At 40.5% G+C, this 27,805-nt stretch overlaps 1 protein-coding gene across 1 annotated transcript in view; it reads right to left on the bottom strand.

Annotated features, from left to right (window-relative positions):
• Positions 1-27,805, bottom strand: part of Ap3b1 (adaptor related protein complex 3 subunit beta 1) — a 194,903-nt gene that overhangs the window by 109,084 nt on the left and 58,014 nt on the right. The window contains exons 8-13 of the mRNA XM_028760108.1: positions 13,220-13,372; positions 9,679-9,776; positions 7,930-7,984; positions 7,768-7,839; positions 5,574-5,636; positions 2,992-3,124 (exon numbers count right to left, since the gene is read on the bottom strand). Of these exons, the coding sequence (XP_028615941.1) occupies positions 2,992-3,124; positions 5,574-5,636; positions 7,768-7,839; positions 7,930-7,984; positions 9,679-9,776; positions 13,220-13,372 (574 nt within the window). The remainder of the gene's footprint in view (positions 1-2,991; positions 3,125-5,573; positions 5,637-7,767; positions 7,840-7,929; positions 7,985-9,678; positions 9,777-13,219; positions 13,373-27,805) is intronic.

Here is a 27,805-nt window from a genome sequence, read left to right as displayed (position 1 = left end):
TCCTTTGTGGTAGCACCAGCAGGGACATATGACATCACAGTATCTGAGCATCTGACCTTACAGGAGCTATTATTTTGTGTGTATTGATGTAGAACTGTGCTTGTCTGTAGATGTGCTATACATGCATTTATGCACACTTGCAGAGGGCAGAAGCCAAGACTGAGTGTCTTTCTTGTTTGTTTTGCACACTTTTTGAGATAGGGTCTCTCACTGAACCTGGAACTCACTGATCCAGCACTATTTGGCCAGCAAGCCTCAGGGGTCCTTCTGACATGGCCTCCCACACTAGAATACACATGCCATCCTGCCCTGCCTTTATGGGAGATGGGATCTGAACTCACAATTTTCCTGCTTGTATGGCAAGTACTTACCAACTGAGGAATCTCCCCAGGCCGTATAAACTATTAATGCCACAGATGCGCCACCAAAAAGTACATCCTGTCTTTATAAAAACTTTGACTTTAAATACCTCAAAAGTTTAATACTATACAAAATACCACAATTTGTACTGTTAAATTTTTTCATTGAAATACATTACCCCTTAAAAATATAAATAAAAGTTATTACATATATTCATGAATAATATACATACATACATTACATACATACATACATACACACACACACACACACACATATATATCTCAAACTATATCTTTTTCTTTGGAAGTAAATTCATAAATATTAGGAATATGAATATTTAATATTAAAGCTTTAGCTTACAAAAAAACTTATATTTTTACTTTTATCTTAAGACATATGACTTTAAAATTGACTAAGGAAGGAGAGTAGAATTATATGATTCTGTCCAGGAGTCAGGCTAAACACCTGTAGTACCCTTTGAACTCTTAGAATATTCTGTAACTACAAGCAAATACTACTTGCTTTCTAGACCTTTCAAGTTTCCCTCCTGTTCTCAAAAAAGCATAATCACACTATACCTGCTACTGTCTACTGTTCCTCTCATCTCACACATAAAGGAGGAGGTAGGCTGGCTAATTACTCAAGAGAGCAGTCTGGCTCTACAGAGATACAAATAACCAGTGACAGAGAAAGAAGGAGATGGGGAAAACTAAAACACACTTATTTTACTTTACTGGTGCTTCCATCAGACTGTGAGTGCCATAAAGGCACAGACTTGCACACGCTAAATGAATATGTTATTAATATACTCAACGTTTATTAAATATCTCTACAGATTCAAATTCTTACTAAATGCTTACTGAATTATAAAAAAACTAAACAAAATTGAAAACTAATCCACCATCTAATTCCTTTACTTTATAGTAGGTGCCAACAAGGTTATTCAGACAAACAAATTCTGTTAATATGTTACCTAAAATAAACTACCACAGGCAATTAAATTATCCTAAGTCAATTGAGATGTGAATTTCTCAAACTGAAGAACCTTAAGAAATTTGTTTTTCAAATTAATCTTTCACATTGATAATGGTCTATTTTATGGAAAGCCTCAAGTCTACTTTGAAAGATTCTTTGAAATCAAAGAAAATAAACTTTTAAAAAATAAGCAGTATCTGGCAGAAATAATTACTTCTAAATTAATATAAATATTCTCATCAGAAAAAAGGACCGAAAAATAGGTGGGCAGACATTTATGCCATGCTTTGTATTTCAAAGAACTGTCAGTGTTCTCACTAACCTCTGATAGCTTTTTTTATATAAGGAGATCTTAAAACAACTAGTACACCAGCAAACCTTATGCATGCCATAGAAAGTCATTACCAAAGATACATGAAAATAAAGTGTTTCTAAAGTCATACTCACGAACAGAGACAAAAAGATACTACTGTTCCACGTGAGTCAGACACCATGGACACCATTTATCATGCTACCCTTTCTTATTTACCTGCACAGCCCAATATTTTAGAAATTTCTTTCCTTGTTAATTTGGTGAAATTTGAATTTAATATCTATATAGGAAAATAGTCTAGCAATCAAAAGTTTGCAGGTAAAACTGTGTCATTTCATACACGCCCACATACATAGATCAGTGTTATTCAGGAATTAATTTTGTTTTAATGTTTGCGTGGTTTCAGGTTATCATGGGCTCCCCATTAGAAGAACTTACCATAGCATAGCAATTTCTAGAAATACCTACATACGGGAGAGTCTATGGCGTTCTACAGATAAAGCAATCATTGTAGTAAAAAGTTCTTCAAGTAAAATGTAAAATACAATCAACTTTTGTTAAGTTTGACTTCACGGGTGCTTTTTCATATATATCTGTACTACACATAATACAGTTTATATTTTAAAAAATCAATTATTAATTTCAACAATTTTATACAGCTTATACATTTTCTAAGTGAACATGAATTTTAATCCACTGTACAATTATTATAAAATCTTCTAACTGTGAGATGTTAACTTGTTTTTTTTTAAATGGCTCATCTTATTTGTAAACCATGACCACAGAGAGAGCTGGCACTTCCACACACAACAGGGCAACATTTAGGCAATACATTTTGCTATTCCATTCCTGAAAACACTTAAATAACATTAGGGTACACATGACCCTGTGGCACAATGAATGCTAAGCCTAGCTCGCCTTCAGTGGGAAAGCACTGGGTAACTTTCTGGAAGGCTGAAAGGCTGAGGGTCCAGCCACTGCGCCAAGTTGTAAAGTCATTTGCCTGCTTCTAGCACCCTCTGCAGGCGAACCAATGTTATCCATGACCTCCATGCATGACTGGAAGAAACAGTCACAGAAGCTTTGCAGAAAGGATATAAGGCAGCAGTTAGTGAATGAGTACGATAAATTGCCTTAATAGGGGCAAAACAAAATTTGTTAATTATCTAATCTATTTTTTAAAATGAATTTTCATGCAAGAATAAAGCTGCTACTTACTATGAAGAATACTGATATATAGAAAAACTGACAAAAGATAATATAAAAAATTACAGCTACAGGACTTACTGAGAGTATTCAATTACAAACTATATAAAAATAAAATGAACCTCTGAACTCACCATCCCTGTTGGACAGCAGGCAGACCAGGCCACTGAGGCATGTGTCGGTGACCTCGGTAATGCTGGTTGCACATCTGCCTATGGTCTGAATAGTGGCCGCTGCAAACTGTTTGTCTTGGCTTCTCACATAGGTCTAAAAATAGTTTGATTAGTTTCAATATTGGTGCTATCAAGTGAATCAAAGCCCATTTTGAACAGCTTTGTCAAGACAAGTAATTTCAGAATACAATCTCTTAAGCCCATCGGGGGGCCCAAATGACTGATTAACACCTCTCATCTCTTATAACTTAATGTCCCTTTAGTAAAGGGACATTTTCAGGCCAGGGTCATTCACTGCAGCAAATGGCTCCAAAACAGACAGTGACGTGCATCACCCAAAAGCAGCAATTAGCTCAGGAGCCAGGCTGGAAGCTGTGAGAACATGCTGTGGGAAGGTTTCAGTTCATTTCCCCAGCAGTGTCTGGGAGCTCACGGAGAGAAGGGGCCACCTTTTCAGACTTAACCTAAAAGTTCAGAGAAAGGAAAAGAGGAGCAACACGCTCGTAATGGCGAACCCGGCACCGGGAGGGTTTAGGAGTGTCTGTGAGCGTCCAGCAGCTGGGTGAGCTCTCTCTCACTCAGGCTACAAGACAAACAGGTCCCTTAAATACACAGTGTCCACACACACTGGCGTAAACTTAAAACAGATCTGACTTACAAAGGAAGGTAAAGGTCTTTTCTGAAACCTTATATATTTTGTGACTTTTGTTACAATTTTCCCAATTTAAAACTAAAGCTTTTATTGTTTTTAAAAAAGATTCCTAGCCTCAAATTCAAAGTATGCAATACAGAAATAACTCTATGGCTATCTATAAAAATATGCATTAAAACAGTTATCAAAATAAGAAATCAAAGAAAAAACAAAAGATATGTAAATAATATAGGAATTTAATTCAAAGTCTCAAGGAGATGGCAAATGCTGAAGAAACAAGTGGAGCTTTCTTGAAAAGAAAAGCCAAAGTGAACGTAAAACTGCTCCTAAATTGGTGATTTAATTGCTATAATAAAAAAGAATGTATCTAAATTGTTAAAACCTATTTTACTCACAAAGCTATTATAAACAAATTATAAATAAGTATAAAGAAAATACATAAATAGAAATAATGTACTAAATTAGACAGTGCTAAAGATGAACACACAAAGGAAGAACGGATTCAAACATTCTGCTGAGAAGTTCTTATACAACACTCCCAATAAATGAACTACGCAGATGAACAAAGCCTGCAGAGGCTCACAGACCACACCAGAGAACACAAAGGCCTGCCTCCTGCAGTCCTCGGGTGCTAGACATGTACAGAAAGATGACACGGTTACATGAGATGAGGGAAAGGGGTCACAGGAAAGAGCAACAAGATGAAATTAGATTATATGAGTGACATAAAATTAAAACCCAGTGATCTTTGGCCTAAGAGAAGAACTGAGAAACCCAATTTTCTGACATGTCCACAAAGATGACTGTACAGTATTCTAATTTTATCATGAATATTTCTAGAAAAATGTAAACAGAATGGAAATTCAGGAACCCAGGTGAGAACAAAGAAATCGTGGGCATGCAGTAACATCCAAATAGTCCCGAACAATTTAAGTATATATAAGTGTATATAACTATGTAGTTAAAACAGTGGTTCTCAACATGTTTATGTTATAATTCCTACAGCAGCAGGATTCATGAAGTAGTAACAAAAATAATTTTATGATCGGGGGTCACCACAACATGAGGAACTGTATTGAAGGGTTGCAGCATTAGGAAGGCTGAGAACCACTGATTAAAAGAAAACATGGCATCCATAGACAGGTGAGAAGAAATTCCATGTGGGCTGATGGAAGAATCATGGCAACAGCACTCATTAAATTTATAAATGTTGAAAGTTAGCAGGAATTCCAGAGTTGCTGTATAGGACGTGGTTTTCTGCTGCTGTGCTTCAACTATGAAACACAATGGCTTCATAGTTGATCCTCTCATCATAAAATACATGAAGCCAATGAAATAATCTAATCCAAGTCAGTTCTCTGCTCCCACCACACAGGCCCTGGAGACTGAACTCCAGTTGGCAAGCTCGGTGGTAAACACCTTCTCCAGAAGACAGTACGCTTTAGTCACCACCCCCCACACAACTGTTTTTAAGTGATCCAGTCATATAGCTTAAGCTAAAGGGGTAGAACCTAAGACAGAGACAGGCCAATTAAACTGGGGCAACCAGGTAACAAACCATGTGTTTTCATAGACACAGAAAGTGCTTTCAGAGCATAGAAAGGATACCTGGTGGTGGCAATGTGGATAGAAAACAAAATTTTGAGCCAAATAATAAGCCAGTCTTTCCAGTGCTATGGAAACAGAAAAAGAAATACAAAGCTGTTCTGTTTATTTTAAGTCTATATTTGTAGTTAATGTTTATTCTCAAGAACAGAAAAACTTCCTAGCTGGTGATCTTTTCTTAAATCTCTTTTATTTGTGCAAATGTATATTTCTAGATTGAGTAGGAGGCATATTTAACTTAAGATTGAACATATTTTAGAAATTATAATTAGCTTTGTATACAAACCTGAAATTCTCGAAGAAGAGTTGATATGTTGGCTTCATTTGCCAAGTTTGTCAAAATTTCAAGCTATAGCAGAAAAAAACAGAAAGTAAACATTTTAAAACACAAAAAGGTGAATTTAATAGAGGCTAAACATCGAATTAAAAGTTGAGTCTTTAAAAAAAATTACTGTCATATGGAGCTCTACACCCTTGAGGTGATCTTAGTTTGTTTCCTTAAATCTACAGAGACTAGATAATTACATAGTTCTTAAAAAAAATAATTAGGAAATAAATCCCACATCTTCACTAATTATCTTAATTTCACAATTTATATCTAATTAACCTAAACAATTTGTTAGCTTAACTTGTATTTTTTATTAATAAAGTTAGAAAACAATTTGTCCTTCATGTAGTACTTCTTTTTTCCGGATATCAATTAATTTTCTTGATTGGCTACCTTATTTCCTACCTACCCAGATGCTTAGACAATTTTAATCTCTATTCCTGGATTTATAAATGTAAGAACTATGAAATTAAAAGTCTACACCCACTGAGGTTGTTAGAAATATGTTTTACCCACAGAAATGATTTAATTACTCTGAAGGTAGTCACTAACAGATGATACCAACAGAAAACCAATTTGATATGTCTATCAGCATATTCATATCAAGTACTGCATTAACAGTAAATGCTATAAACACTCTAATTAAAAGACAGAGACTACAGAAAAAATATATATTCTGTGTATAGTTCATTTATTTTGGTGTATCTGTTGGGAACCTGTTCTCTAAGAACATGACTTGACATGTTCTATTCATTTTATTTAGATAATAATACTATTGAGACAAAAAATTTTAGGTGTAGGGTAAGATAGGTCTCATGTATCTCAGGCAGGCTTCAAATTTACTACGTAAGTAATGACCTGATCTTACTGACATTCCCTCTGAAGTCTGGCATTACAGACCTGCAGTACCACATGGGGTATTTATTTTAAAATATTTTTCAAATTGAAAAACTTTATTCATTTTTGGCAGTATGGGGAACTACCCTAGGTCTTTGAGCATGCTAAGCAACTACACAAGTCTTTGTTCATACAACTTTTAAAAAATAATCTCAAATCTCAATGTATATTACATAGAACTATTTTTCACTAAAACACATAGGATAGAGTTGCCAAACTGATGCAAAATCATCCCCAAATACTGCTGCCTACAGGCTTGATAGATGAAACAAAATCAGAACAATCAGAAAATTAACATCACGGTTTTGCTTCCACACAACTGTTCTATATGTTTATGTTTCACTAACTATCTTAACAGCATGTAAGTGCAAAGATTCAACTCAGTATCAAATACAGCAGTTAGTTACTCCCTTGACTGTAAAATTACCCAGTCCTTTGGCTAACATTTGTGACCTGAAACATTCCATAATTATAAAGTAGGAGTTTGTTTGTTGTTGATGTTAAAAATATCATTGTGTTTCACCAACTTTCATGAATAAAGCCAGTTTCCATGTGAATGGCATTGTCTCAGTATCTAAAGAGTGCCTTGTCTTTCTCTATTAGTTAGCAACATCTCTTACATAGACAGCACACGGTGTAGAGAAATGCTCCAATGCCCGAGTAGGTGCCATGCTGTCGCAGCATCACACTCTGGAGCCCTCGCTGCACTGTACACCGAAGGCTTTCTCAGTCTGTGGTGGAAAAGCTGTTTACTCTACTCTCAGCCCTTCGAAACACCCACACACCCTACCAACCACGGAAACACTCACAAAAAAGGTTATTTTAAATGCTTCCATTATCATTTTTCACAAATCTCCCACAGAATCAACCCCACTTTTTTATTATAAGACTTAATTCAAATCTCCAATGTCCATTTAAAGCACAAAGCTTAAATGTATATGTCTGTCTCTTTCAGGGTGTTAAATTATCTGAGATACAGGTAACTGAACGTACCTGGAAGTAGTACTATGACCAACACACAATAATACAAGATGCAAGGTATAAAGAACAATTTCAAATACATTTTTTTTTAAAAAAAGGGGGGGGAGCAATTCCAATTTATGGAGCTAGGGAAATCGCTCAGTTGGTAAAGTGTAAAAACAAGGACATAACTTGGTCCTAGCCACGTAAAGAACCCAGTTACAGTTGCTAGAAGCTACTCCCATAGCTCTTCAAAGTACACAGGTGCTATGGAACCTGTACGAAGCATACAGACCTTCAGTGTCTTGATCATAGTTGGATCAGTGGACCTGACATAGAAACTCTTCAGGTAAGGTTCAAACATACCCTAGGTCAACAAAAATAAAAGTGTGAGTACGTTAATCACACCCATGTGCTCGTTTGCGTCTTAAGAGTTAAATGCTCACAATATACATACCTTTCTCTGAATTGACATAGTTGCAATATTTTGCAATACAATATACTGCACCTCCCTAGAAGTTAAAAGAAATTTCAGTAGATATATCCAATGAAGCATCTTTGAGAAAACAACACAATTAAAAAGAATTTGTATAACTCAGTGTAAAGAAAAATCTTAAATACTCAAGGATTTTAGTAAATATGAGGTATCTTTATCTTCTTTTCAATACATTTTTACTCTAAAATACTCAAAAAAGAATGTGTGTGGTATATCATGAGATAAAGTTACAACTAACTTTATAATACTGTATCTCAAAATACAAGACCAAGACTGTTGCTTTGCACTCTTAAGGGGAAAAGTGTATTCTTAGGATGAATGTGGGATATGTAAACACAGTGCGAACTAAATTCTCATCAGAAGGCTCAGAGTGACATTCATCAGAATGAAGACCTGGTTAAAAACCAGTCATGTTACCCCTGACTCCTAATACAGGATAAATCTATACTATATTCACATTAATCTGAGTAAGGCCCTTATATCAAAGAAGCATTCGATCTTTCTAGTTCACTTGAACTCCCCACTGAAGAGAAATACTGTTAACACAGAGATAGAGTAAAGGAACATGGCACTGATGAAACTGTTCCTCAAACAGCATCAGGTGACCAAAGGCTCAGATTGTGGACCAAGGAGATAGGTACAAAGATAAGCATGTGCCTTCCCATCCAGCTGGTGCAAATAAGCACTCAGTGAGAGAAAACCAGTAAACCAAGCAGCTAGAACTGTAAAATGTCTAGGGTACACTGACCAGCAGAACAATGATAAAGACACTAAATTTGAAACAACTCATCATGGCAACTCTAAGTTTTTTCAAATTGCTGATCTGAACTGACTTATATAAAGGAAAATTTTGAAAGTTGGCCATGTCTATCTACATACATGAAACAGCATTTTTTAAAGGAAGTAGTTATTCCTAGTAGCTACTCTTGGGGGTTAATGAGATAGTTTAGCAGATAAGAGGTCATGCTGTGCAAACATGAAGACCCAAGTTCAAATCCCTAGCACCCGTGTAAAAAGCTAGGAGTGACCACATGTGAGCCTATAACTCTAATGCTGCAAAGGGTAAAGCAGGAGGCTCCCTGGGGCTGGCTAGCACCAACCTACCAAGTTTAGTAAGAGACCTTTGTCTCAAGGGAACTTGGCATAATATCACAGCAGAATGCCAGTCATCCTCCTCTGGTCTCATATTCCCCAGAGACATCCAAGTGCACATAAACCACCCCCCTCCAACACACACACACACACACACACACACACACACACACACACACATATATCTTTTTTAAACAGAAGAAACTAGTGATTGAACACTCCAATTCTGTATGAAGCAGGTATCTGCACAGATGACGTCGCACGGCCCTGCACTGCTCCATGGTCATCTCTAACATATGAGCACACCAAGCTGAAGACATATCACTCAAGTTTTCAGTGATTCCAGAATAACTAAAACTTCAAAACAGCAAGACTGTCAAACCCATAAAAGTAAGGCACATGCCCTCTACATCGGAGCATACGTTAATCTCTCTGGGCTTGAAGCTAAAAACTTCCTCTTTTTCATTAAGATTGAGATCATTTTATAATAACCCATTAATATGAGACCTTACTTATGAAATAGTCAACTACATGTCCCAGGACTGGGAGATGAATTAGGTTGTTCCAACCTCACCTCTGAGAACAAAGAAGGAAAGACTCAGGCAAACCATGACCTACCTATTACTGCGAAGTAAGCGTACCAGCGATTTGGAAATGACACCAGCCTCCGACTTGGGTGAGATATGCCAGTACAGCTGAGCGACAGCCATCACCACCTGGAAGAAGGGTCCCAAAAGGCACAGTGAGCATCTAAGCAGCAGTGCCCTCCCCCCATGCTCACACAATTGTGCTCCAGCCCTGTGCTCAAGCACTGTCTCCTCTGAGCACCTTCAGAATTCCTGTGAAGTGAAATGAAACGCCCAAGTCTCTGTAGTGGGCTGAAGTGCTTGCATTTGAGAGCAGAATTGAGTGATTCACCTGTAAATCAAGAAATGCAAGGACCATGCACAAGCACCTCCAGAGAGAGAAAGAGACAGCTTCTTGTATCCACACAGAGACAGAAGAGAGGGACTCAGACTATTTACACCTGACTTCAGTCTTCCTGCTTCCTGGAATGTTTCTATCTATGCTTCTCATCCACCTAGACTGTGGCAATTTGTAGTGCAGGAACCTAACACATACTGAGAAAAGAAAATGCCATTACACCAACTACCCAAGGTGACAACAACCCCGGACCTTTAAAACAAACAAACAAACAAAAAACTGGCAACTGTCCATCTGGGTCCTGCTGTCCAACACAGACATTCTAAAGGGCAAGCATCACTTCTAAAGTACACAGCTACTGTGGGAGCAAAGAGCCATCTGAAATAAAGGGAAATGATTTACAATGTAGCAATAATGAAGTGTCAGCAGGCCTCTGACTTTTTAAGATGCACAGCTTTAGAATAAGTCTTCAAATAGGCCAGAGCCAGGGCAAGGGTAAGAGCACTCTTCTCAAGTGAGACAAGCCTGTGCTTTTCTTACATGCTTCTGCATTTACCTTCCCACCAAACATCCAAATCAGCATGTGCCTGCAGAGACAGCATCAAAACCAACAAGAATGGCCCAGAAGACGGATACAAATTAACTTCTGCACAGTCCCCAAGTTCAAAGAGGTATAAGCAAGAGTTTCAGGCCTGTCCAGATAGCATACCACACCTCAAGATGGTTAAGGACAGTCTTCATAAGCTAAAAATCACCTTAAAAAACAAAAACCAAACCAACAACAACAAAAGAGTTGAGGGGTCCTAAATTCTTGGTAATTCATAAAAATAATAATAGTTAAGCTGCCTTTATGGCCTTCAAATTGAACCTGAGAACTCTACAACAACAGTACCTCATGTCCTCATCTGTTCCATAAAGGAAACATCCAAACCCATATGCAAGAATATAAACTGTATTTTCTATGTGTATCAAGACACAGCTTCCACTTGGTATGTCATCTTTTGAATATATTAGTTACACTACTCCCAAACACAAAAGAATAAAATGACCTTCCTTTTGCCTCATTATCTACAAAAAATAAAATAAGATAAGATAAAATAATTTAAGGTTTCTTCAAGGCCACATCTGAAATCTGAAAGCCAATATGTAAAATCTACTAGGGAAACTCTCACAACTCCACAATCCAGACTCGACCCCCAGGCCTTCTCCAGTAGCCCACACTCACAAAGAAAGCAAGCATCCTATACCACACACTCTTCTGAACCATGGGTGTCATGATTGTCCCAGACTGCTAGCACAGCCTCGGAGCTCCCGTTTCTGCCTCCAGTGCAGTCATAACACTGGCCCATCAGCTTTCTGAAACAAACTCCCATAATCACCTTTGAAAGGTAAGAACAAGTTTTTGCTTGCCTGCTTGCTTGCTTACTTGCTCGCTCGCTCGCTTGCAACAGGATCTCAGTCCCAATGGGCCTAAAACTCCTAAGTAGTCCAGCACAGAGACCCACCGGCCTCTACTTCCTAAGTGCTGGGACTAAAGGTATGAGCCACTACACCTGGCAAGACTAAGGCGTCTGTTTGTTTTAATGCTTCATAATCCTTCAAAAGTCAGGTTTAATTTAAAACATATACAAAACAAGGTAACTCAATGTGCTCAAAACCATGACAGCCTATTTGGTGCACTGCAAATAAGCAGGGACCCCCAAATATGCACAGAAATAACAAAGAAGCCTAGGAGTCAGCCCTGACACTGTCAACAAGCATCTGAATCCTAAAACCAACTCCCGAGATGCAATGAAGCTAACAGTGAGTTAACAGGCAGCAAGCGACAGCTACTAAGCAGACTCCGGCGGGGCATACCAAACCATCAGCATATATTTAACAGTTATCAATGAATTCATGTTTTACTATAACTGGGCTTTTGGATAATGATTTGGAAATGACATCACTAATAGTAAGTTTTATAAACCTGGTAATTTCTAGGATATATAAACTTCTAATGGCCAAATTCTCAAAAAAGTACCGAAAAGAAGTAGTCAGGGAAGTCCTCATATATGAAGTTTTACAAAGTAAAGAAAACAATTCACTATATTCTTAATTAAAACAAATTTGGGGAAATGTTCAACTTCAATCGTTAAGCCCTTAACTGGCAGCAGTAAATGCGAGGTACAAGAGAGTGAGTTCAATGACACTCAGAGCCAGTGGACAGGGCTGGAGCCATGGCTCAGCGGCTACGAGCACTTACTGGTCTTTCTGAGGACAGTGGCTCACAGCCATCTAGAATTCCAGTTTCTGGGCATGTGACACCCTCCTCTAACTTCTGTGGGTGTGCAGACATGCATCATAAACACACACAAAACATCCATACACATAAAATTAAACAACTAAATCTTAAAACAAAAAGAAAAAAGCAATCAGACAAACCCAGAAGGGCACTCTACAAATAAGAAAGAGTAGAAAAAAAAAAAGTCTTTTAAACTCTGTAAACTATGAGTCATCTAGGTTAATGTCACCAGATACTTACCAGCCCTTGTGAGTAAAGGCAGTCACAAGGCATAATACTGAGTCCTGAGGAGGAGACTGAGAGGTCAGACTGCATTACTTGGTTGTTCTGGTCTATGTTTCTTAGTATATATTTGTCTACACTTTAAGGTTATTTACAACTGAAGATATCAAGATCCAAACAAAGACGATTTTTAACTACTGACAATTCCAACTGAGCTGACTGCCTTGAGGCCTCCAACATGGAAGGCATGCAGCCCATCACTGAGCTACATTCCCAGCCACTTTCATTTCTGTTCTACTTTAGTCTCATCAGGTAGATTTAACACTGTGGAAAGCCATCATAGCTGCTATTCTCAGCTATGATAGCAAACCTGAGAGACACACCTACATCTTTACCTAAGGCCTCATATACACCAATCAATTCAGAAACAAAGTGAGCTCGTGTCTTTGAACAGGCCTCTTAATACAGCCAGAAAAAAAGCAAATGGAGTATCAAGCCAGGCATTCTCATCAGAACCTGACTGTGCATATCTAGAAACAAAGAAGGCTAAAAAATAGTTAGTATATAGACCGGGCTCTCCAAAGCTTTACCTCATATACCACATCCTCCCTGCTGGCCACAAATGTGCCTGCTGTGTGAACCCTCCATTCACACGCTCAGCACTGACACACATACTTTCTGCCACTGATTTGTTTTTAAATCTGTGAAAGTTCTTTCTGGGCCTCCACATACCGCCGCGTTCCTGCTCTGAAGCAATGGCTTTGTGTTTCTAATTAAGAGTCTGTGGTCTGGGTCCATGGCATATGGCTTCTTCTTGCCAGTCTTCTCCTTCTCCTCCTCATCAGATTCATAGAAATTCTTTTCACTGTCTTCTAGACCATCATCCTGTGAAAAGAACAATCCAGTAACAGGTAAGATGGCACAGCCAAGATGCTACCCAGCCAAAGGAACTTTTCCTTCTCCTATAGTAAGGGGCTGCAAAGACAGCTCAATCCGGAACATACGGGGCTGGGTTTCAGCCCCAGTGCCCATGTAGGAAGCTGGGCATGGTGGCACACACTTGTAATCCCAGCATTAGAGAGACACAGACAATCATCCCAGGGGCTTACTGGGCAGTCCTGGAAGGCCATCTCAAAAGAGAAAAGAAACAGCTATCTCCTAAGGAATAACACTGAAGGTTGCCTTCTTTGCATGCACACATGTACCCACATACACATAAAATTTTAGAATTACAACAATAATTTACTTCAGAATTCTGCTGTTGGAGCAACTCAAAACACTGTACAATCGACATGCAACGGTTGATATTTCTCATTATAATACATAACACTTCTATTATAGTACACAGCAAATCTCTACAGAAATTCCCACAGTCGATCAAAGAAAAGAAATGACAATGATTCAGTTAGGACATATAATGAGAACAACTGAGCGTTATATGCAGTTGCAGTCATTCCAACTAGACCACAAAGCAGGAAGAGGGCGGGGTACTCAAGAGCAATGGAAAAGTAGCAAGTCTGGCTGCTGGGAACGAGGCAAGGACCTTAGAAAGCCTCAGTTTCAGCTCAGGCGTCTCAGTAAGGCTCTAGGCTTGTGTGTGTAAGAAGATGCTTAGGGTCCCAACAAACAAATAGAAACAGACACAGAAAAATGAACATACTTTCAAGTACAATTTAGAGGTGACATTTTTATAAAAAAAAAAAAATACAGTGCCTCCCTCCTCAGCAGTTTGCTTTCACTTCTCTCTTTTAGTGTTGAGTCTCCTGAGATTAAAAAAATACAGTGCAGAAGATTCCAGAAGTAAAAAGTTCTTAAATTTTGAATTATGAAGTATTTTTAGTGGTAATACGTGTTTGTGCTCTCTGCTGGGATGGGGGGGGTAGGGTAAAGGAGGTTGTCGGTGTCTTAGAACACAGAGGGGGCAGGTGAGGTCAGGCTACTGGACAGCAAGGACACTCGGACTACAGGGATGGATCCCAGGTTGAAAACAGAAGTAAACACTGAGCTTGAAGCCCAAACCTTAACAATCGATTAAAAGATCCAGTCCAGCAGAGTAGATTAAAAGATATACCCAACTGTATGGTGAAGACAAGAAAGTCACTTCACACTAACGACTCAGGTTGACACAGAGGAGGAAACTACGAGGATGGAAAATAAACCTAGGAGCATAAGGGGCTGCTGGAGCCACACCGCCCTCAGTCACTTCAAAACACTCTAAATCCATAAAATGGCTATTTTCTCCGGCCATCTCTAGGGATCCCAAGCTGGCCTTAACCTCAAAATCCTCCGGGCTCAGCCTCCTGATCGCTCTGTATGTGACATTCTTGGAATGATGAAATTACAGAAATAGAGAGAAAGTAATGGTTACCAGAGTTTCAAGGCTGGAAAAGTTGGGTTAAGCAATGTAGACATTAAAGGTTAATAAAATTACTGAAACTCCTGACTTTCATTATCCCGATCAAACTATTAACTGACAGATTTTGCAAAACATTACCTAGGTAAAGGGACACCAGATCACTCTAATTCCCTTTTTTTGTTGTTTTGTGTTGGGAGCCAACTCCTAGCCGAAAGTGGCTATCATCTATGCAGCCATCTCAGGCCATATACCCTGACAAGAGACTTGTTTTCAACAGCCCGAAACAGCTGAGCACACTCTGATAAACATCTTGTTTTTCTCACATATCTTGTTTTGCTGTTTAGTGCCACCAGCTGCTGAGCGCACGTGGTCTCCTCACTGCTAGCTAGGTGCACGTGCTGCTAGGTGCACGTGGTCTCCTCACTGCTAGCTAGGTGCACGTGATATCCACACTGCTAGGTGCACGTGGTCTCCTCACTGCTAGCTAGGTGCACGTGATATCCATGCTGCAAGGCACATGACGCAGTGCCTTCAGCTGTGCTTGTCCACGAGGGCAAGGCACGTGGTAAAGGGTATAAATACCCAGGATTTCCTTCCAATAAACGAGACTTGATCAGACTCCCTGTCTTGTCTCCATTCTTCGCATCTCCGTCCCCACTCTCTCTCTTGCTAGGCCCTGACCCGCGGACCGGAGCAGCAGAACGGGCGGTTACAAAATGGCCCCCAGAACGTGAGGCAGCTCGGGTTGCTACAAAGTGGCGCCTCAACGTTGGAGCTCCAGTAAGCGGGGTACAGTGAAGGACACAGCGGGAATTGGAAGCATGCATCCTCACTCCTGTGCTGGAGACCCTGCTGACTGACCCGAACAGGCAGCAACAGTTTTGGTTTTGTTTTTTTTGTTTTTTTTTAACACAGGATTTTTCTATGTAGCACTGGCTATCCTGGAACTTGCTCTTTAGACCAGGATGGCCTCGAACTCATAGAGATCCACCTGTCTCTGCTTCCAAATGCTGGGACTAAAGACATACACTACCACTGCCTGGTCCTCTAAATTAGTTCTTACAATTACATGAGAGTATCTATTTTTTTTTTTATTTTCAAGATTCATTCCTTCCTTCATTCATTCATTAGTGTTCTACCAACATGTATACCGGTATGCCAGAAAAGGGCATTAGATCCCAGTATAGATGGTCATGAACCAGCATGTGGTTGCTGGGAATTGAACTCAGGACCTCTGGAAGAACAGACAGTACTTTTTTCTACCTGAGCCATTTCTCTAGCCCAAGTTTTAAATCTTAAAGCAAAAGTTTAAAATTAAAATTATGGGGATAAAAGCCCTAGCTCACTTGAAAGTGATTTCTATATAGGTACATTGCAACAATAAATGAAATTCTCAAAAAAGCTAATATTTTTCACTTGCAAGAGTTCCACAAACACTCAGAACGAAGACTTGCACAAATATCACCGGGAAAAAAACACCAGCTCAGGAGGTATTAAATCTAAAATAAGACTTTTATAAAAATGACTTAAATGTGAGGCTAGAGGGATGAGTGCAAGGTTAAGAGTATTTAGTGCTCTCCCAGTTGAGTTCCTAACACCCAAGGCAGCCGACGCACAAGCACCTGTAACTGCAGCTCCAGGATATCTAAGACCTGCTGTGTGCACGCCCACCTGGAGACACACATGCATAAATCAAAATAAATCTTAAAAAAGTAAAAAGAGGGGGGGGGGACACAAAGCAGTTGAAAAGGTAGCTCAGCTGACAGAGGGCTTGTTAGAAAGCACACCCCCCCCCCAAGTTGTATCCCACTGTAGAGTGAAAAATTATAGATACTGGGTATATAGAATCCTTTTTAGACATATAAAATATTCTTTAGGCTTTCTTTATAAGGACATGGAAAACCTTCTGAGAAACCGAGCCATGAAGCAAGTTAGGAATGTGGAAAGACCAGTTACCATTACTGAAACTGGGGGACCGAAAAGAGAGAGGAAAGAATGCAGGTGAGCTAGGTGGAACCAAGCTGGGAACCAAGCTGAGAACCAAGCTGGGAACCGCAGTGACAGGGCAAGGCTGCAGTATCGGGGCAGGACCACATTCTTGAGAAAGATAAGCATACAGAGAGTTTTCACATGACCCTGACTCATGTAGGTTGGGTTCCTTTGGAATATTCCTCTATTTTTATGTTATGCCACCTTAGCAACCCCTCATTCCCCTCCCCATCCCCTGGTTTGTGGTTTTTCCCTTTAAAAACCCCTCTCAAACTGGCTGTCGGGGTCAATTCAGCTCCTGCGTGGGCATACAAATTGACCAGCAGCTAGCTGTCACATGCCCGAATAAATCTGGCTTTTGCTCCGGTTCACGGTGTCTCGAGCAGATTACTGGGTGGTCGCGACTTTCTGAGACTTGAGTGAGGGTTTCCCCTCTGTGGAGGTCTTCACCACCATCACATAAACTGTACTTGGTAACACACTACCGGATGCTCAGATAGAGGAAGCAGGAAGACTGAAGTTCAAAGTCACCCTCATCTTCTCAGGGAGTTTAAGGCCAGCCTAGGTCACATGAAAACATGTTTCATAAAGAAACAGGCATCCAACATAACTTACTTAACTAGAGAGAATTCACCCCACTTATACTTATTGAAAACAAAAGTTTTTTAAAATAATAAAATATCCATCTTCAAAACTAAACTAGAAATTATCTGGTTATCATGGTACATGCATTTAATCCCAGCTCTGAAGAACCTGAGAGGGTCAAGAGTTCCAGATCAGCCTGGAGACTATCCCCAAGGCAAAGTTAATCAATTAACTAATTAACTTAAACTAGAACTTACTATCTTCACATAAACAAAGTGTTTCCTCTTGGTGCTTACAGCGGACAACTGTAAGTGAGAAGCAAGGTTAGAACTGGCTACTCCTTTACTGAGCTCCAGCCCAAAGAGTTTCTATTAAATACACAGGAAACAAAGAAATGCTACATAAATAATCAAGTGTGAAGCACTTGATTACTTTAGTCCAATTATAATGGCCAGAATATAAGCCCTTACTTAAAACCTTGAATCAAAATTAATCAAACGTGTTTAAAGTCTACCTGAAAATAATACATAATAATGCCTTTTTAAACTTTAACTACCAAACACAAAAGTACAGCCAGTAAATAAAATTCTAAAATATTCATAAATGCTGCTTTTAATAAGCAATTATTTGTTCTGTTTCTTCTTTGTTATTATTTTATTAGAATTTGATTAAATTATTTTAATGGAGAACATATTTTTAATATAATTTTTACTCGAAATATGCTTTGGATTGTGGTAGTAATTTTAGACAGATGATTCAAGGAAACAATTTTCTTCCATCACTATTTTCCCACACACAAGTCAAAGATCTTATACAGATCTTTATCTTATTTAAAATTTTTCTAGAAAATCTTACTTATATTAATTCTTAGAAATTAACAAAAGAGAATACTTGAAATAACATTTACATGTGGCCCAGAGAAACCAAAAAGTTAACATCTTTGCTTTAAAGTTTTAATATGGGACATTGAGTTGTTTTTTTCTTTAAAAAAAAAAAAAAAGGTGGTAAGAAAACATGTTGCCTCTAGATAAAACAGCTGACACCAATTATTTATCAAAAGACATGCACCTCAAACATACTATTACACCTTTTTATAAATGTTCAGTTTGGTTCTTTCTTTTCTCTTATCTTTTCTTCTTTAGGAGACAGAGTCTTGCTACATATCTCTGACCAAAACCTGGCAGTCCCGCTTCAGGCTCTGAGACCTGGGCTGACAGAGGTGCACCACCATGCACCTCAGAACATTTGCATCAGCTGCATGCACTTGTACCAGATAACTACTGCTCTCGGTGTATCCAACAACGGGAGAGGGAACCCAGAGAAGTGGGAAGGTAGGCAGAGTCATGAAGCTCACTCTGTGACGGTGAGAAAGGTTCCATGGGAGAAGAGCCAATCACCAGTAACAGGGTCAGAGTAGTACTGATAGCAGATACGGTTTTTGAGATTGTTAACTAGTAAGAAGAGACAATGGTTCTGGCCAGCGTGGGGTACAAGGACACCCTGGTCCAATGTCAGTGCTGAGCATTATCCCCTCAGTGCTGTCACTACTCATGGTGAACATGCTGGAAGAAGATGTATACTAAAAACTGTTATGCAGATTAGTTCACTTAGTGAGGCTTCTACGACAGGTCAGTCTCTGGAACAAGTCAACACTGAGAACAGCCCGCCTGTGACCCAGGAGGCAGAGCTGTGCAGAACATATGCTTCTTGTGTACAGCATCTAGTGTAAGGTGTATCTCTCAGAGCAGCCTGCACTCAACAGACCATAAAATAAATACGGTTCACATGTTCAAGAAATTAAAAGATAAAGCAATTTTTATAGAAATGTCAGATTTAATCTTTATGTCATTTTTATATAAAGGACTATAATTTTGGCAGTGAATTACAGAGTTAATTAAATTTGTCAATCTTTTTTAAAAACTTCAACTTGACTGACTATACTTTGTGACACTTGACCCATCAAATGGGGGAAGATTTGTGCAATCTCTAAGATAATAAGTAACACAGTTAACCACGTGAGTGGAGTTCAAAGCTGCCATACCTCTGACACCACTCAACAGCGGAAAGACAGTCATCCTTTGTTAAAGTTACGTGAGTTGTGAAAGGAATCTTACTTTTCCCATATCCGGGTAAACAACCAAGGGAAACAAGCTATATATATTAAGAAAGATAAGTGGTCTGTCCGCTTAAGAGTAAAAACAAATGATCTGAAAGACCTTAAAATGAACTTCACAGAAACTCATTACCAAATGTTCTACTAGGATATAACCATTTTCATAAACATGAAGATAAAGCAATTCTAACACACCTCCACTCATACTGAAAGGCTATCTCATAAATATTCTACTCTCAGTGGAACTGCTTAATTTCCAGAGTGTCCTGTACAGTATGGAGTACTTTCTGATCTGAAAAGTGTTATCAGTCTGTTCCAATGTATGCTGTTAATCTGGTTCTAAGCAGGAAAGCTTCTCCACATACCTAAGATGGCTGTGATGGAAGTCTTTCAATATCAAGCCACACATGAAAGCCATACAGAGTACATTGTACATACCATTGTAGTCATCTTGGTATTTTGCTTTCTCAGTACATAGATGAAAGGTATAACAAAAAAATGAAACTAAGTTATACACTTCATTGTCAAGAGGCAGGGAAAGAAAAGCATCTTTTAGAGGAGTCTGCATCAAAAACATTCAACAAATACTCAATTATTGGACTACAGAGATGGATCAATTGGTGAATTCTTTTTTTTTTTTTTTTTTTTGTTTTTTTTTTGTTTTTTCGAGACAGGGTTTCTCTGTGTAGCCCTGGCTGTCCTGGAACTCACTCTGTAGACCAGGCTGGCCTCGAACTCAGAAATCCGCCTGCCTCTGCCTCCCAAGTGCTGGGATTAAAGGCGTGCGCCACCACCACCCGGCTAATTGGTGAATTCTTAATGCTCGACCCTGAGGACCTGAGTTCGGATCCCCACAGGCCACAGGAGGGTGGCTGTGGTGATCCATACCTGCAGCAGCAGCACTGGCAGAACAGAGCACAGCTCCAGGGCTCACTGGCCCACTTGTCCACTCACAGAGCACACTTCAGGATCAGTGAAAGATCCTGCCTTTTAAAAGGCTATGGTGGGGCTGGAGGAATGGCCCAGAGGTTTAGAGCACTCACAGGCTATGGTGGGGCTGGAGGGATGGCCCAAAAGTTTAGAGTGCTCACAGGCTATGGTGGGACTAGAGGGATGGTCCAGAGGTTTAGAGCACTCACTGCTCTTGCAGAGGAGCCAGGTTTGGTTCCTGGCACCCAAATGACAGCTCACAACTTAAAGACTCTGGGCAGCCTGAGTGTGGTGAGCTTGACTCTGGCAGGCCTTGCCCTTCTCCCCATTCCCTCTGCCTTGCTAAAAGCCATTAGATCACATTCCTAAGGCTAGCCACTAAAGCTTATTCCCTTATTTAGCTACTTCCTCCTCCTGAGGCTGACTATAAGATCCAGCTATAAAAGTATTGGAAGTCTAGAAATCAAAAGCCCCCTTTGGATCACCTAATTAAAATGGCCAATTCAAATGAAACACCTCATCCTAACCCAGGGTTTTTTTCCCCATATGCTGATGGGCCACATCTGTAGCCTCTCTATCCCTAAGAACAGATACCCCTTCCCACTCTCCCCTGCTCCCTTCCTCTTCTCTATCTCCTATCTCTGTCTCTTATCCCTGCCCTCTGACCCTCTGGGGCAAATAAATCTCCTTTGTGCTTCAAACTTGGTCATGAGGATCCCGAGCAGATACTTTCAACAACTGTCTGTAGTTCTAGCTCTGAGAGATCCAATGTCCTCTTCTGGCCTCTGAAGGTACTGCAATAGCATGGTACTCACATACTCAGAGGTGAAACACTCATATACATAAAATAGAACTAATTTTTTATAAGTAAGATGAAAAGGTAATTGATGAAAAGTAAGTATTCTAACGTTAAATTCTTGCCTCTACACAGATCCCATGGCGATCACACTTGCACACATGTGCACACATACCAAGTTTTTTAAAGATTCAAGTAATATACATGTTTCTATTGCGGAAGTGTGGCAGTGTGAATGAGAACATCCCTCATAGGTTCATATAGTTAAACGTTTGGTCCCTGGTTGGTGGAGTTGTTTGGGGGAGGATGAGGAGGCATGGTCTTCTTGGAGGATGCACGTTACTGGGGGTAAGCTTTGAGGTTTCATAAACCCACACTATTCACAATATGCCTGTCTCTGCCTCGTGCCCAGGGATAAGATGTGAGCTCTCACTGCTGCTCCAATGCCATGGTTGCCAGCTGCCATGCTCCATGCCATGATGGCCAAGGACTCACCCACTGAAACAGTAGTGAACCCTGATCCAGTGTCTGCTTTTCTAGTTGCTTTGGTCATGATCTCGTCATAGCCACAGAAAAATAACTAAGAGGGAGGAGCCACACAGGATGGGAGGGAGAAGGAAGAGGGTGAGAGACCCTCTGACACAGACCCTTGGTTTAAATCTACTCATCCCATTTGGAAAGTAGGGACCAACTTGAACTAAGGAAAGCATTGTGGTTTCTAGAAAGTATTTAAAAGTACATGCTGAGCAGATGGAGCTATAACAGTATAACAGAGAACCACAAAGGAGCCTGGGAAGGCGTGGGAACTGTGGGGAAAAACAGGACCAAGAGTTCCACGAGACAGGACCTATAGGATGGGATGTTTACATTTTTCCAAAACTTAAATGCTGAGTCTGACTTCCAGACTACACATGGAGCTAGCACACTCAAGACTGTGGTACACACAGAAAGATCAGTGCAGGAGAGCAGGGACCCAGAAACTCAGAGGGACGCAGAGCTGCTGTCACAAAACCAACCTGCAATACAATGAAAAGGGTCTGTTCAAACACTTTGTATCTTCATGTGAATAATAATTAAGTGTGAACACAGATCTAAAGCCACAAAATTAACCTGGTATAGACCACAGAGCAAAATGTAGAACGTGACCTGTAAGCTGCTAGAGGGTGGCATGGATGGAAGGGCACATAACAGGGCACTTGGGCATGGCAACTGTTAGATACAAAACCAAAGGACTCATCTGTGGGAAAAATGACCAAACCCCTATGCTTGTTGCATTTTGAAATAGCCTCGATATTCATTAAGAACTTTGCTGAGGTCGTAACACTCGACAGAGGACAAGCAGGAAGCAGAGGTGGGACTCAATGGAGGAAGGGGTAAACACAAGTCTCTTGAGGTTTCCCTCTGCAGTAAAGTACCCGGGGCTCAAAAACTAAAATCTAAAACGAAAACCTCTGCTTCACAAAAGTCAGGGTCAACAGAATTAGATAGGCCTCAGATTGGGAGGGCTCTTACCCAAAATGTGCCAAGAACTTTCAAACCTTCAGAACAAGACAACAGACAACCCAATCTTTAAGAGAGCCAAAGGCTCCCCCGCCACAAACACACACACAATCTAACAACCCCCTCCAGACATGACATGTAGTATATATGTTTGTGTGTGGGGGTGGGGGACGCCTGCAAAAGTCCATCAACATTGCATTGTGAGGATGGGCTCAAAGGTCCCCAGCCCTCTCTGAGGACCCATAGGTAGTTATGGGTAATGGGAGTCAGGTGGGGAGAGTCATACTCTTTCATGGTGTAGCCTCTGGTGACTTGCCCTTGTTAAGAGTCGTGCAGCAGACCTAACAACGTGCAGTAAAGCACACATTCAGACATAAGTGTGGGCAGCACTTGTTGGCAGGAAAAGGAGGGTCAGTAGGAAGGGAAGGGAATTAAGGTGATGGGAAATACGAGCACAGTACATTATGTGTGTATGAAATTGTAAAGATCAGTTTTTAAAGGAAAGATGGCAAACAAGCATGTGACAAAGTGGTCAATACCTGTCATTAAGGAATTATACATCAAGATGTAACCGTCAAAGCTGTAAGAAGGCATGGGTGGGAAGGGAGAACAGATGCCCATAATAAACACAATGCCACCTTCAGGTCAGCACGCAGCACACACCCACAGGCTTCAGCTGATGACCATGTGTTAATGGAGGAGCTGTACTGACTTACAGGTACAGATGCCTGTGGGACAACTAAGGCCCATGGGAAATCCCATCGCTTCCAACTCAGCTGACGGGGAACCAATAATTGCTCTTTTGAAACCCTATGCTTTAAACAGTTAAAACAAAAGCAGGGCATTAGATTATCTTAACCTGTAGGATGTAAAAACAAGTCCTCTCTACTCATGCATCCAAACCCAATGCTGCTGAAACAAACAAAGCCAATGTAGCTTCACTTTGCTCCAGAGTGCTCACTTCAGAAACACACAGGTCACATCAAACATGTCCTGAAGACAAAGCCATAAAGACTGTGGTCCTCGAAGGTCAATGTACTCCTGACCACTGTGGTAAGGAGAGTGTGCTGTGGGAAACTATACACGGCAACACGTCCTATAGACCTTGTGCCTGGAGCTTCAAACAAGAGCTCAGAGTCTGAGGATAATCTCTGCTCCTCAGAGAGATTGTAAGATGGGAGACAGGCACTCCATCTTCGTTTGGTAAGAAACAGATACAAACTGTCACCTTTTTGTGTTTATACTAGCAACAAAGAGAACATTTTTACAAAAGCTGGAACCACAAAAACTTTATGTCTAAACTTTGTTGAAGTAATTATTTAAAACAGCCACTGGTCAAGCCGACTATCTAAGCTGAGGTGGCTCTGCCTAGCTGCCTAACTCAGCCACCATGTTCTGCACCACAGATAGAAACGGCCAGCCAGAAACACCAGCCCTGACACCCACAAGATGCCAGCATGGGAGATGGCCCTGCCAATCTTCCATGCTGTCTCCACAAGGCTGGGCTGTGTCCAGACCATTCCACCATCCATGCTGGCCCAGTAAGAAATGAAACTCTAAAGCTTAAAGATTAATCAAAGGCTTTATATGTTTGGTAATGCTCAATAACAATATGCCCATACAATTAGCTAATCTAAATATAAGTTGTTACCCAGGATTGCTCTCCATACCTGAATGGCTCTTCATCCTCCTACCTCCCTCTCCCTCTCTCCCTCCCTCTCTCCCTCCCTCCCTCTTTCCCTTTCTCCTCTTTCTCTTCCCCCCCCCCTTGCCTCACTCCTCCTCTTCCTTTTCTTCTTCCTCTCCTTACTCCTCCCACCCTACCCCCTCCTACAAAGAAAGTATGTCTAAGAAATCTATTTGCCCAACACAGGACAGTGGCACTGGTCTCGTGAAAACAAAAGGTGCTGTGGGCTGGCAGCCCCTGGAACATTAGTAAAGTGAGGCCAGAAATGGACCTTTAATCCTCAAAACACCAGTGTTTTGACATCCTGCAGGTATCTATCACAGAGTCACAGGTTAAAAGTAAGGGCTAGACTGAACACAGTTACTTGTCCCCTTCACTGCCTTGGCACCTGCTGACCCCACAACACCCTAACGGGCTGGAATGATGTCCTCACAACTTATACCAGAATCACCAATCCCTGCAGGTGTAGACTGTACCTTAGGGTGAAAGGCAACTCCTGCAGGGGAGCACCCAGGACAGTCCATGTCCTGAGACACTAGTCTAGTCAATTGGGCTACCACCTGAAATCACTGTAGAGGGGTAGCCATTTCCACTCTGGAGGAGAAGCCTTCTTTCTGGTTTACAAACAGCCACTTCACACAGTGTAAACAGGAAGAAGCTATCACTCTCTTACAGCTGCTTATAAACAGCATTTATCAGCCTGTGGGTTTCAATCCTTTTAGGGGTCAAATAGGGTCACCTATCAGGTATCCTACATATCAAATACATACAATTCACAATAGTAGCAAAATTATAGCTATGAAGTAGCAAGGAACGAATTTTATGCTTGGGGGGGTCACTACAACATGAGGAACTGTATAAAGCATTTGGAAGGCTGAGAACCATTACTCTAAAGGTTCTCCTGTGGCTTTACCTAATCCTAATTATCTCCAAAAGGCTATCTCCAAATACATAGAGGATGTGAGTTCCAGTGTGCATGCTGGGAAGGCACAGACAGCACACCAACTTCCTGTAGCAATATATACTGACACACATCTCTGTGACATAAGGTTAGCGACTCTAACAAGGACAAAGGAGTATGTGGTTAGCAAGGACCTCTGTCCTCAGAAGAGTCAGTTGTAGTCATGATAGCTACACTATAGTGAATTTATTCATGACAGAAAACACAAAAGCATGGACGAGTACAAGTAGAAACACTCATAATTTTTTTTCTAAAGAAAAAGTGAAATTTCTTCTCTCAGAATTCAGCATGCAATACAGAGTATGTACACTGATGTAAGACAGCACCCCTCCCCCATGAAAAAAACTGCTATGCTGTTCATTTTGCATGTTCTATACCACAGCCCGGTAACCATTCTACACACAGGTGGAAGTGTGGGTTTGAGGACCATTGAGCACTGAATCTCCCCAATACATCACAATTACGGAAACACCTGTGCACAGTAACTTTGTGTTGAGCCACTATGAAAATTCAGTGTTCAATTGCCCACAACACTTCTCATTTATATATCCAGCTATATGTTCAGCTCTAGTCTATAAGAAACATACTTTCAGAATGCATCCATTTCCAACTTTTGTTTTTAAGCAATGGGATGGAAGACATGCATAAAGCATTTTTCATATTTCCCTGAAATAAAAGGCCATGCTGCTCAGGGCCAAGCCTCCGAAGTCTGAGAAACAAGCACTGTAATTCCCCTAGCTCCACTGCCAGGAGTGTTTACAGAGCTACTTTTGGCTGCAGTGCTGTTTGAGAACAGTTCTCGCTCCATTACAAAGCAGGAAGCAAACTGTAAGCCTATAAGGAGAAGTAAGATGACTTCTCACGCACTCACTCGTTCCTCATCCTAATCCCTGGGATAGGGATTACACTACAGATGGAAAAGCAAAAGTGTGTGGAACTGAAATTGATAAACTCAATTCTTCCTTACAGCATTAAAAACAAAGGGATTAAAGCAATGTTTTTATAATGTATTTAGAAACTCTAGAACAAGACATAAATCAGCAAACCCTCTTTTCTTTTTCCCCCTTCCTTGAGACAGCGTCTCACCACGTAGCCCTGGAAGGCCTGGAACTTATTATGTAGAGCAGGTTGGCTTTAAACTGGGAGATTCACCTTCCTGTCCCTGACTTCCCAGTGCTGGATTACGGGCTAAACCAACATGCCCAGCTCTTAACACTTCTTTTTCTTAATCAACAAGGAACTCCAATACTTAGAACAAGATACATATGTACATATACTGGTATTCTAAATTAAGAGTAGGGAAGAAGGACTCTGGAAAACTCCCATTTCAATTACATGGAAGAACACACAGAAGAAGTATCCGGTACTGGTGGCCCTGCAAACAAAGGTTATAACTCCCTAGTGTTCACAAGACCCAGGATGCAAGCATCAGCAAGCCAACTTTGGGACTGCCAGAGAGAGAATGACAACTACAAGTTTATAAAGTGCTTTGTGGCACTAACGCACACACAATTATTAAAACTCTGACTGTGTGACTTTCCTGTGAATCTGTATATCACAAAAGCAAAGAAACTGTAATACTCAAATGACTAATGAACTTTAAAGACAGATATACTAAGTGTCTGGGGACTCCGTGACCTCCTGTCTATTCTTACTTGAAAATATATCAAGAAATTTAGATGAATAGGTACGTCCACACCATAATATAATGGTTTCTCCATTTTGGAGGCTAACTTTGCCAGATATAGCCTTTCTAGTTGACAGTTTTACTTCTTTCAATACAACAAAAGCTGTGAGTAACAGCACCCATCTTTAATCCCAGCACTCGGGAGGCAGGGTCTGGTAGATCTTTTAAACTTTTTTGACTTGACTTATGCATATGTGTTCTGTTTGCATGTCCACCTGCATGCCAGAAGATGGTCATGAGCAATAATGTGATCACTGGGAACTGAACTCAGGACCTCTGGAAGAACAGCCAGTGCTCTTGACCACTGAGCCATCTCACCAGCCCCAGAAGATCTTTCTGAGTTTGTGGCTAGCCTTGACAACACAGAATTCCAGGGCAATCAGGGATACATAGAGATCCTGTCTCAAAAAAAAAAAATCTGTTTCTTGAACTACTACCTTCTAGAACAGGTGGTTGTGATAGGAAGGCAGCTAAAACCTTGCACACAGTATCCTTCTCTCTGGCTATATTCAAGACTCTCCTCATCTCTGACGTTCAACAGAGGGTGGTGGTCCTGGTACGGATCCAGAACTCCTTACCAAGAACTTGAGTTTCTTGATTAGATCAATGGGTATCTTTTATCAGGTCTGGAGTGTTCTGTCACTGTGTCTTCAGATGCTCCTTTAGCCCCTCCCTCTCCTCTTTGCTTCAGGCATTATATTGTGTAAAAGCACA

The sequence above is a fragment of the Grammomys surdaster genome, unplaced genomic scaffold, assembly GCF_004785775.1.
Source record: "Grammomys surdaster isolate TR1022 unplaced genomic scaffold, NIH_TR_1.0 126391, whole genome shotgun sequence".
Lineage (NCBI taxonomy): Eukaryota > Metazoa > Chordata > Mammalia > Rodentia > Muridae > Grammomys > Grammomys surdaster.
The sequence above is the reverse complement of the archived record's forward strand: the minus strand, read 5'-3'. Positions and strand labels throughout refer to the sequence as shown.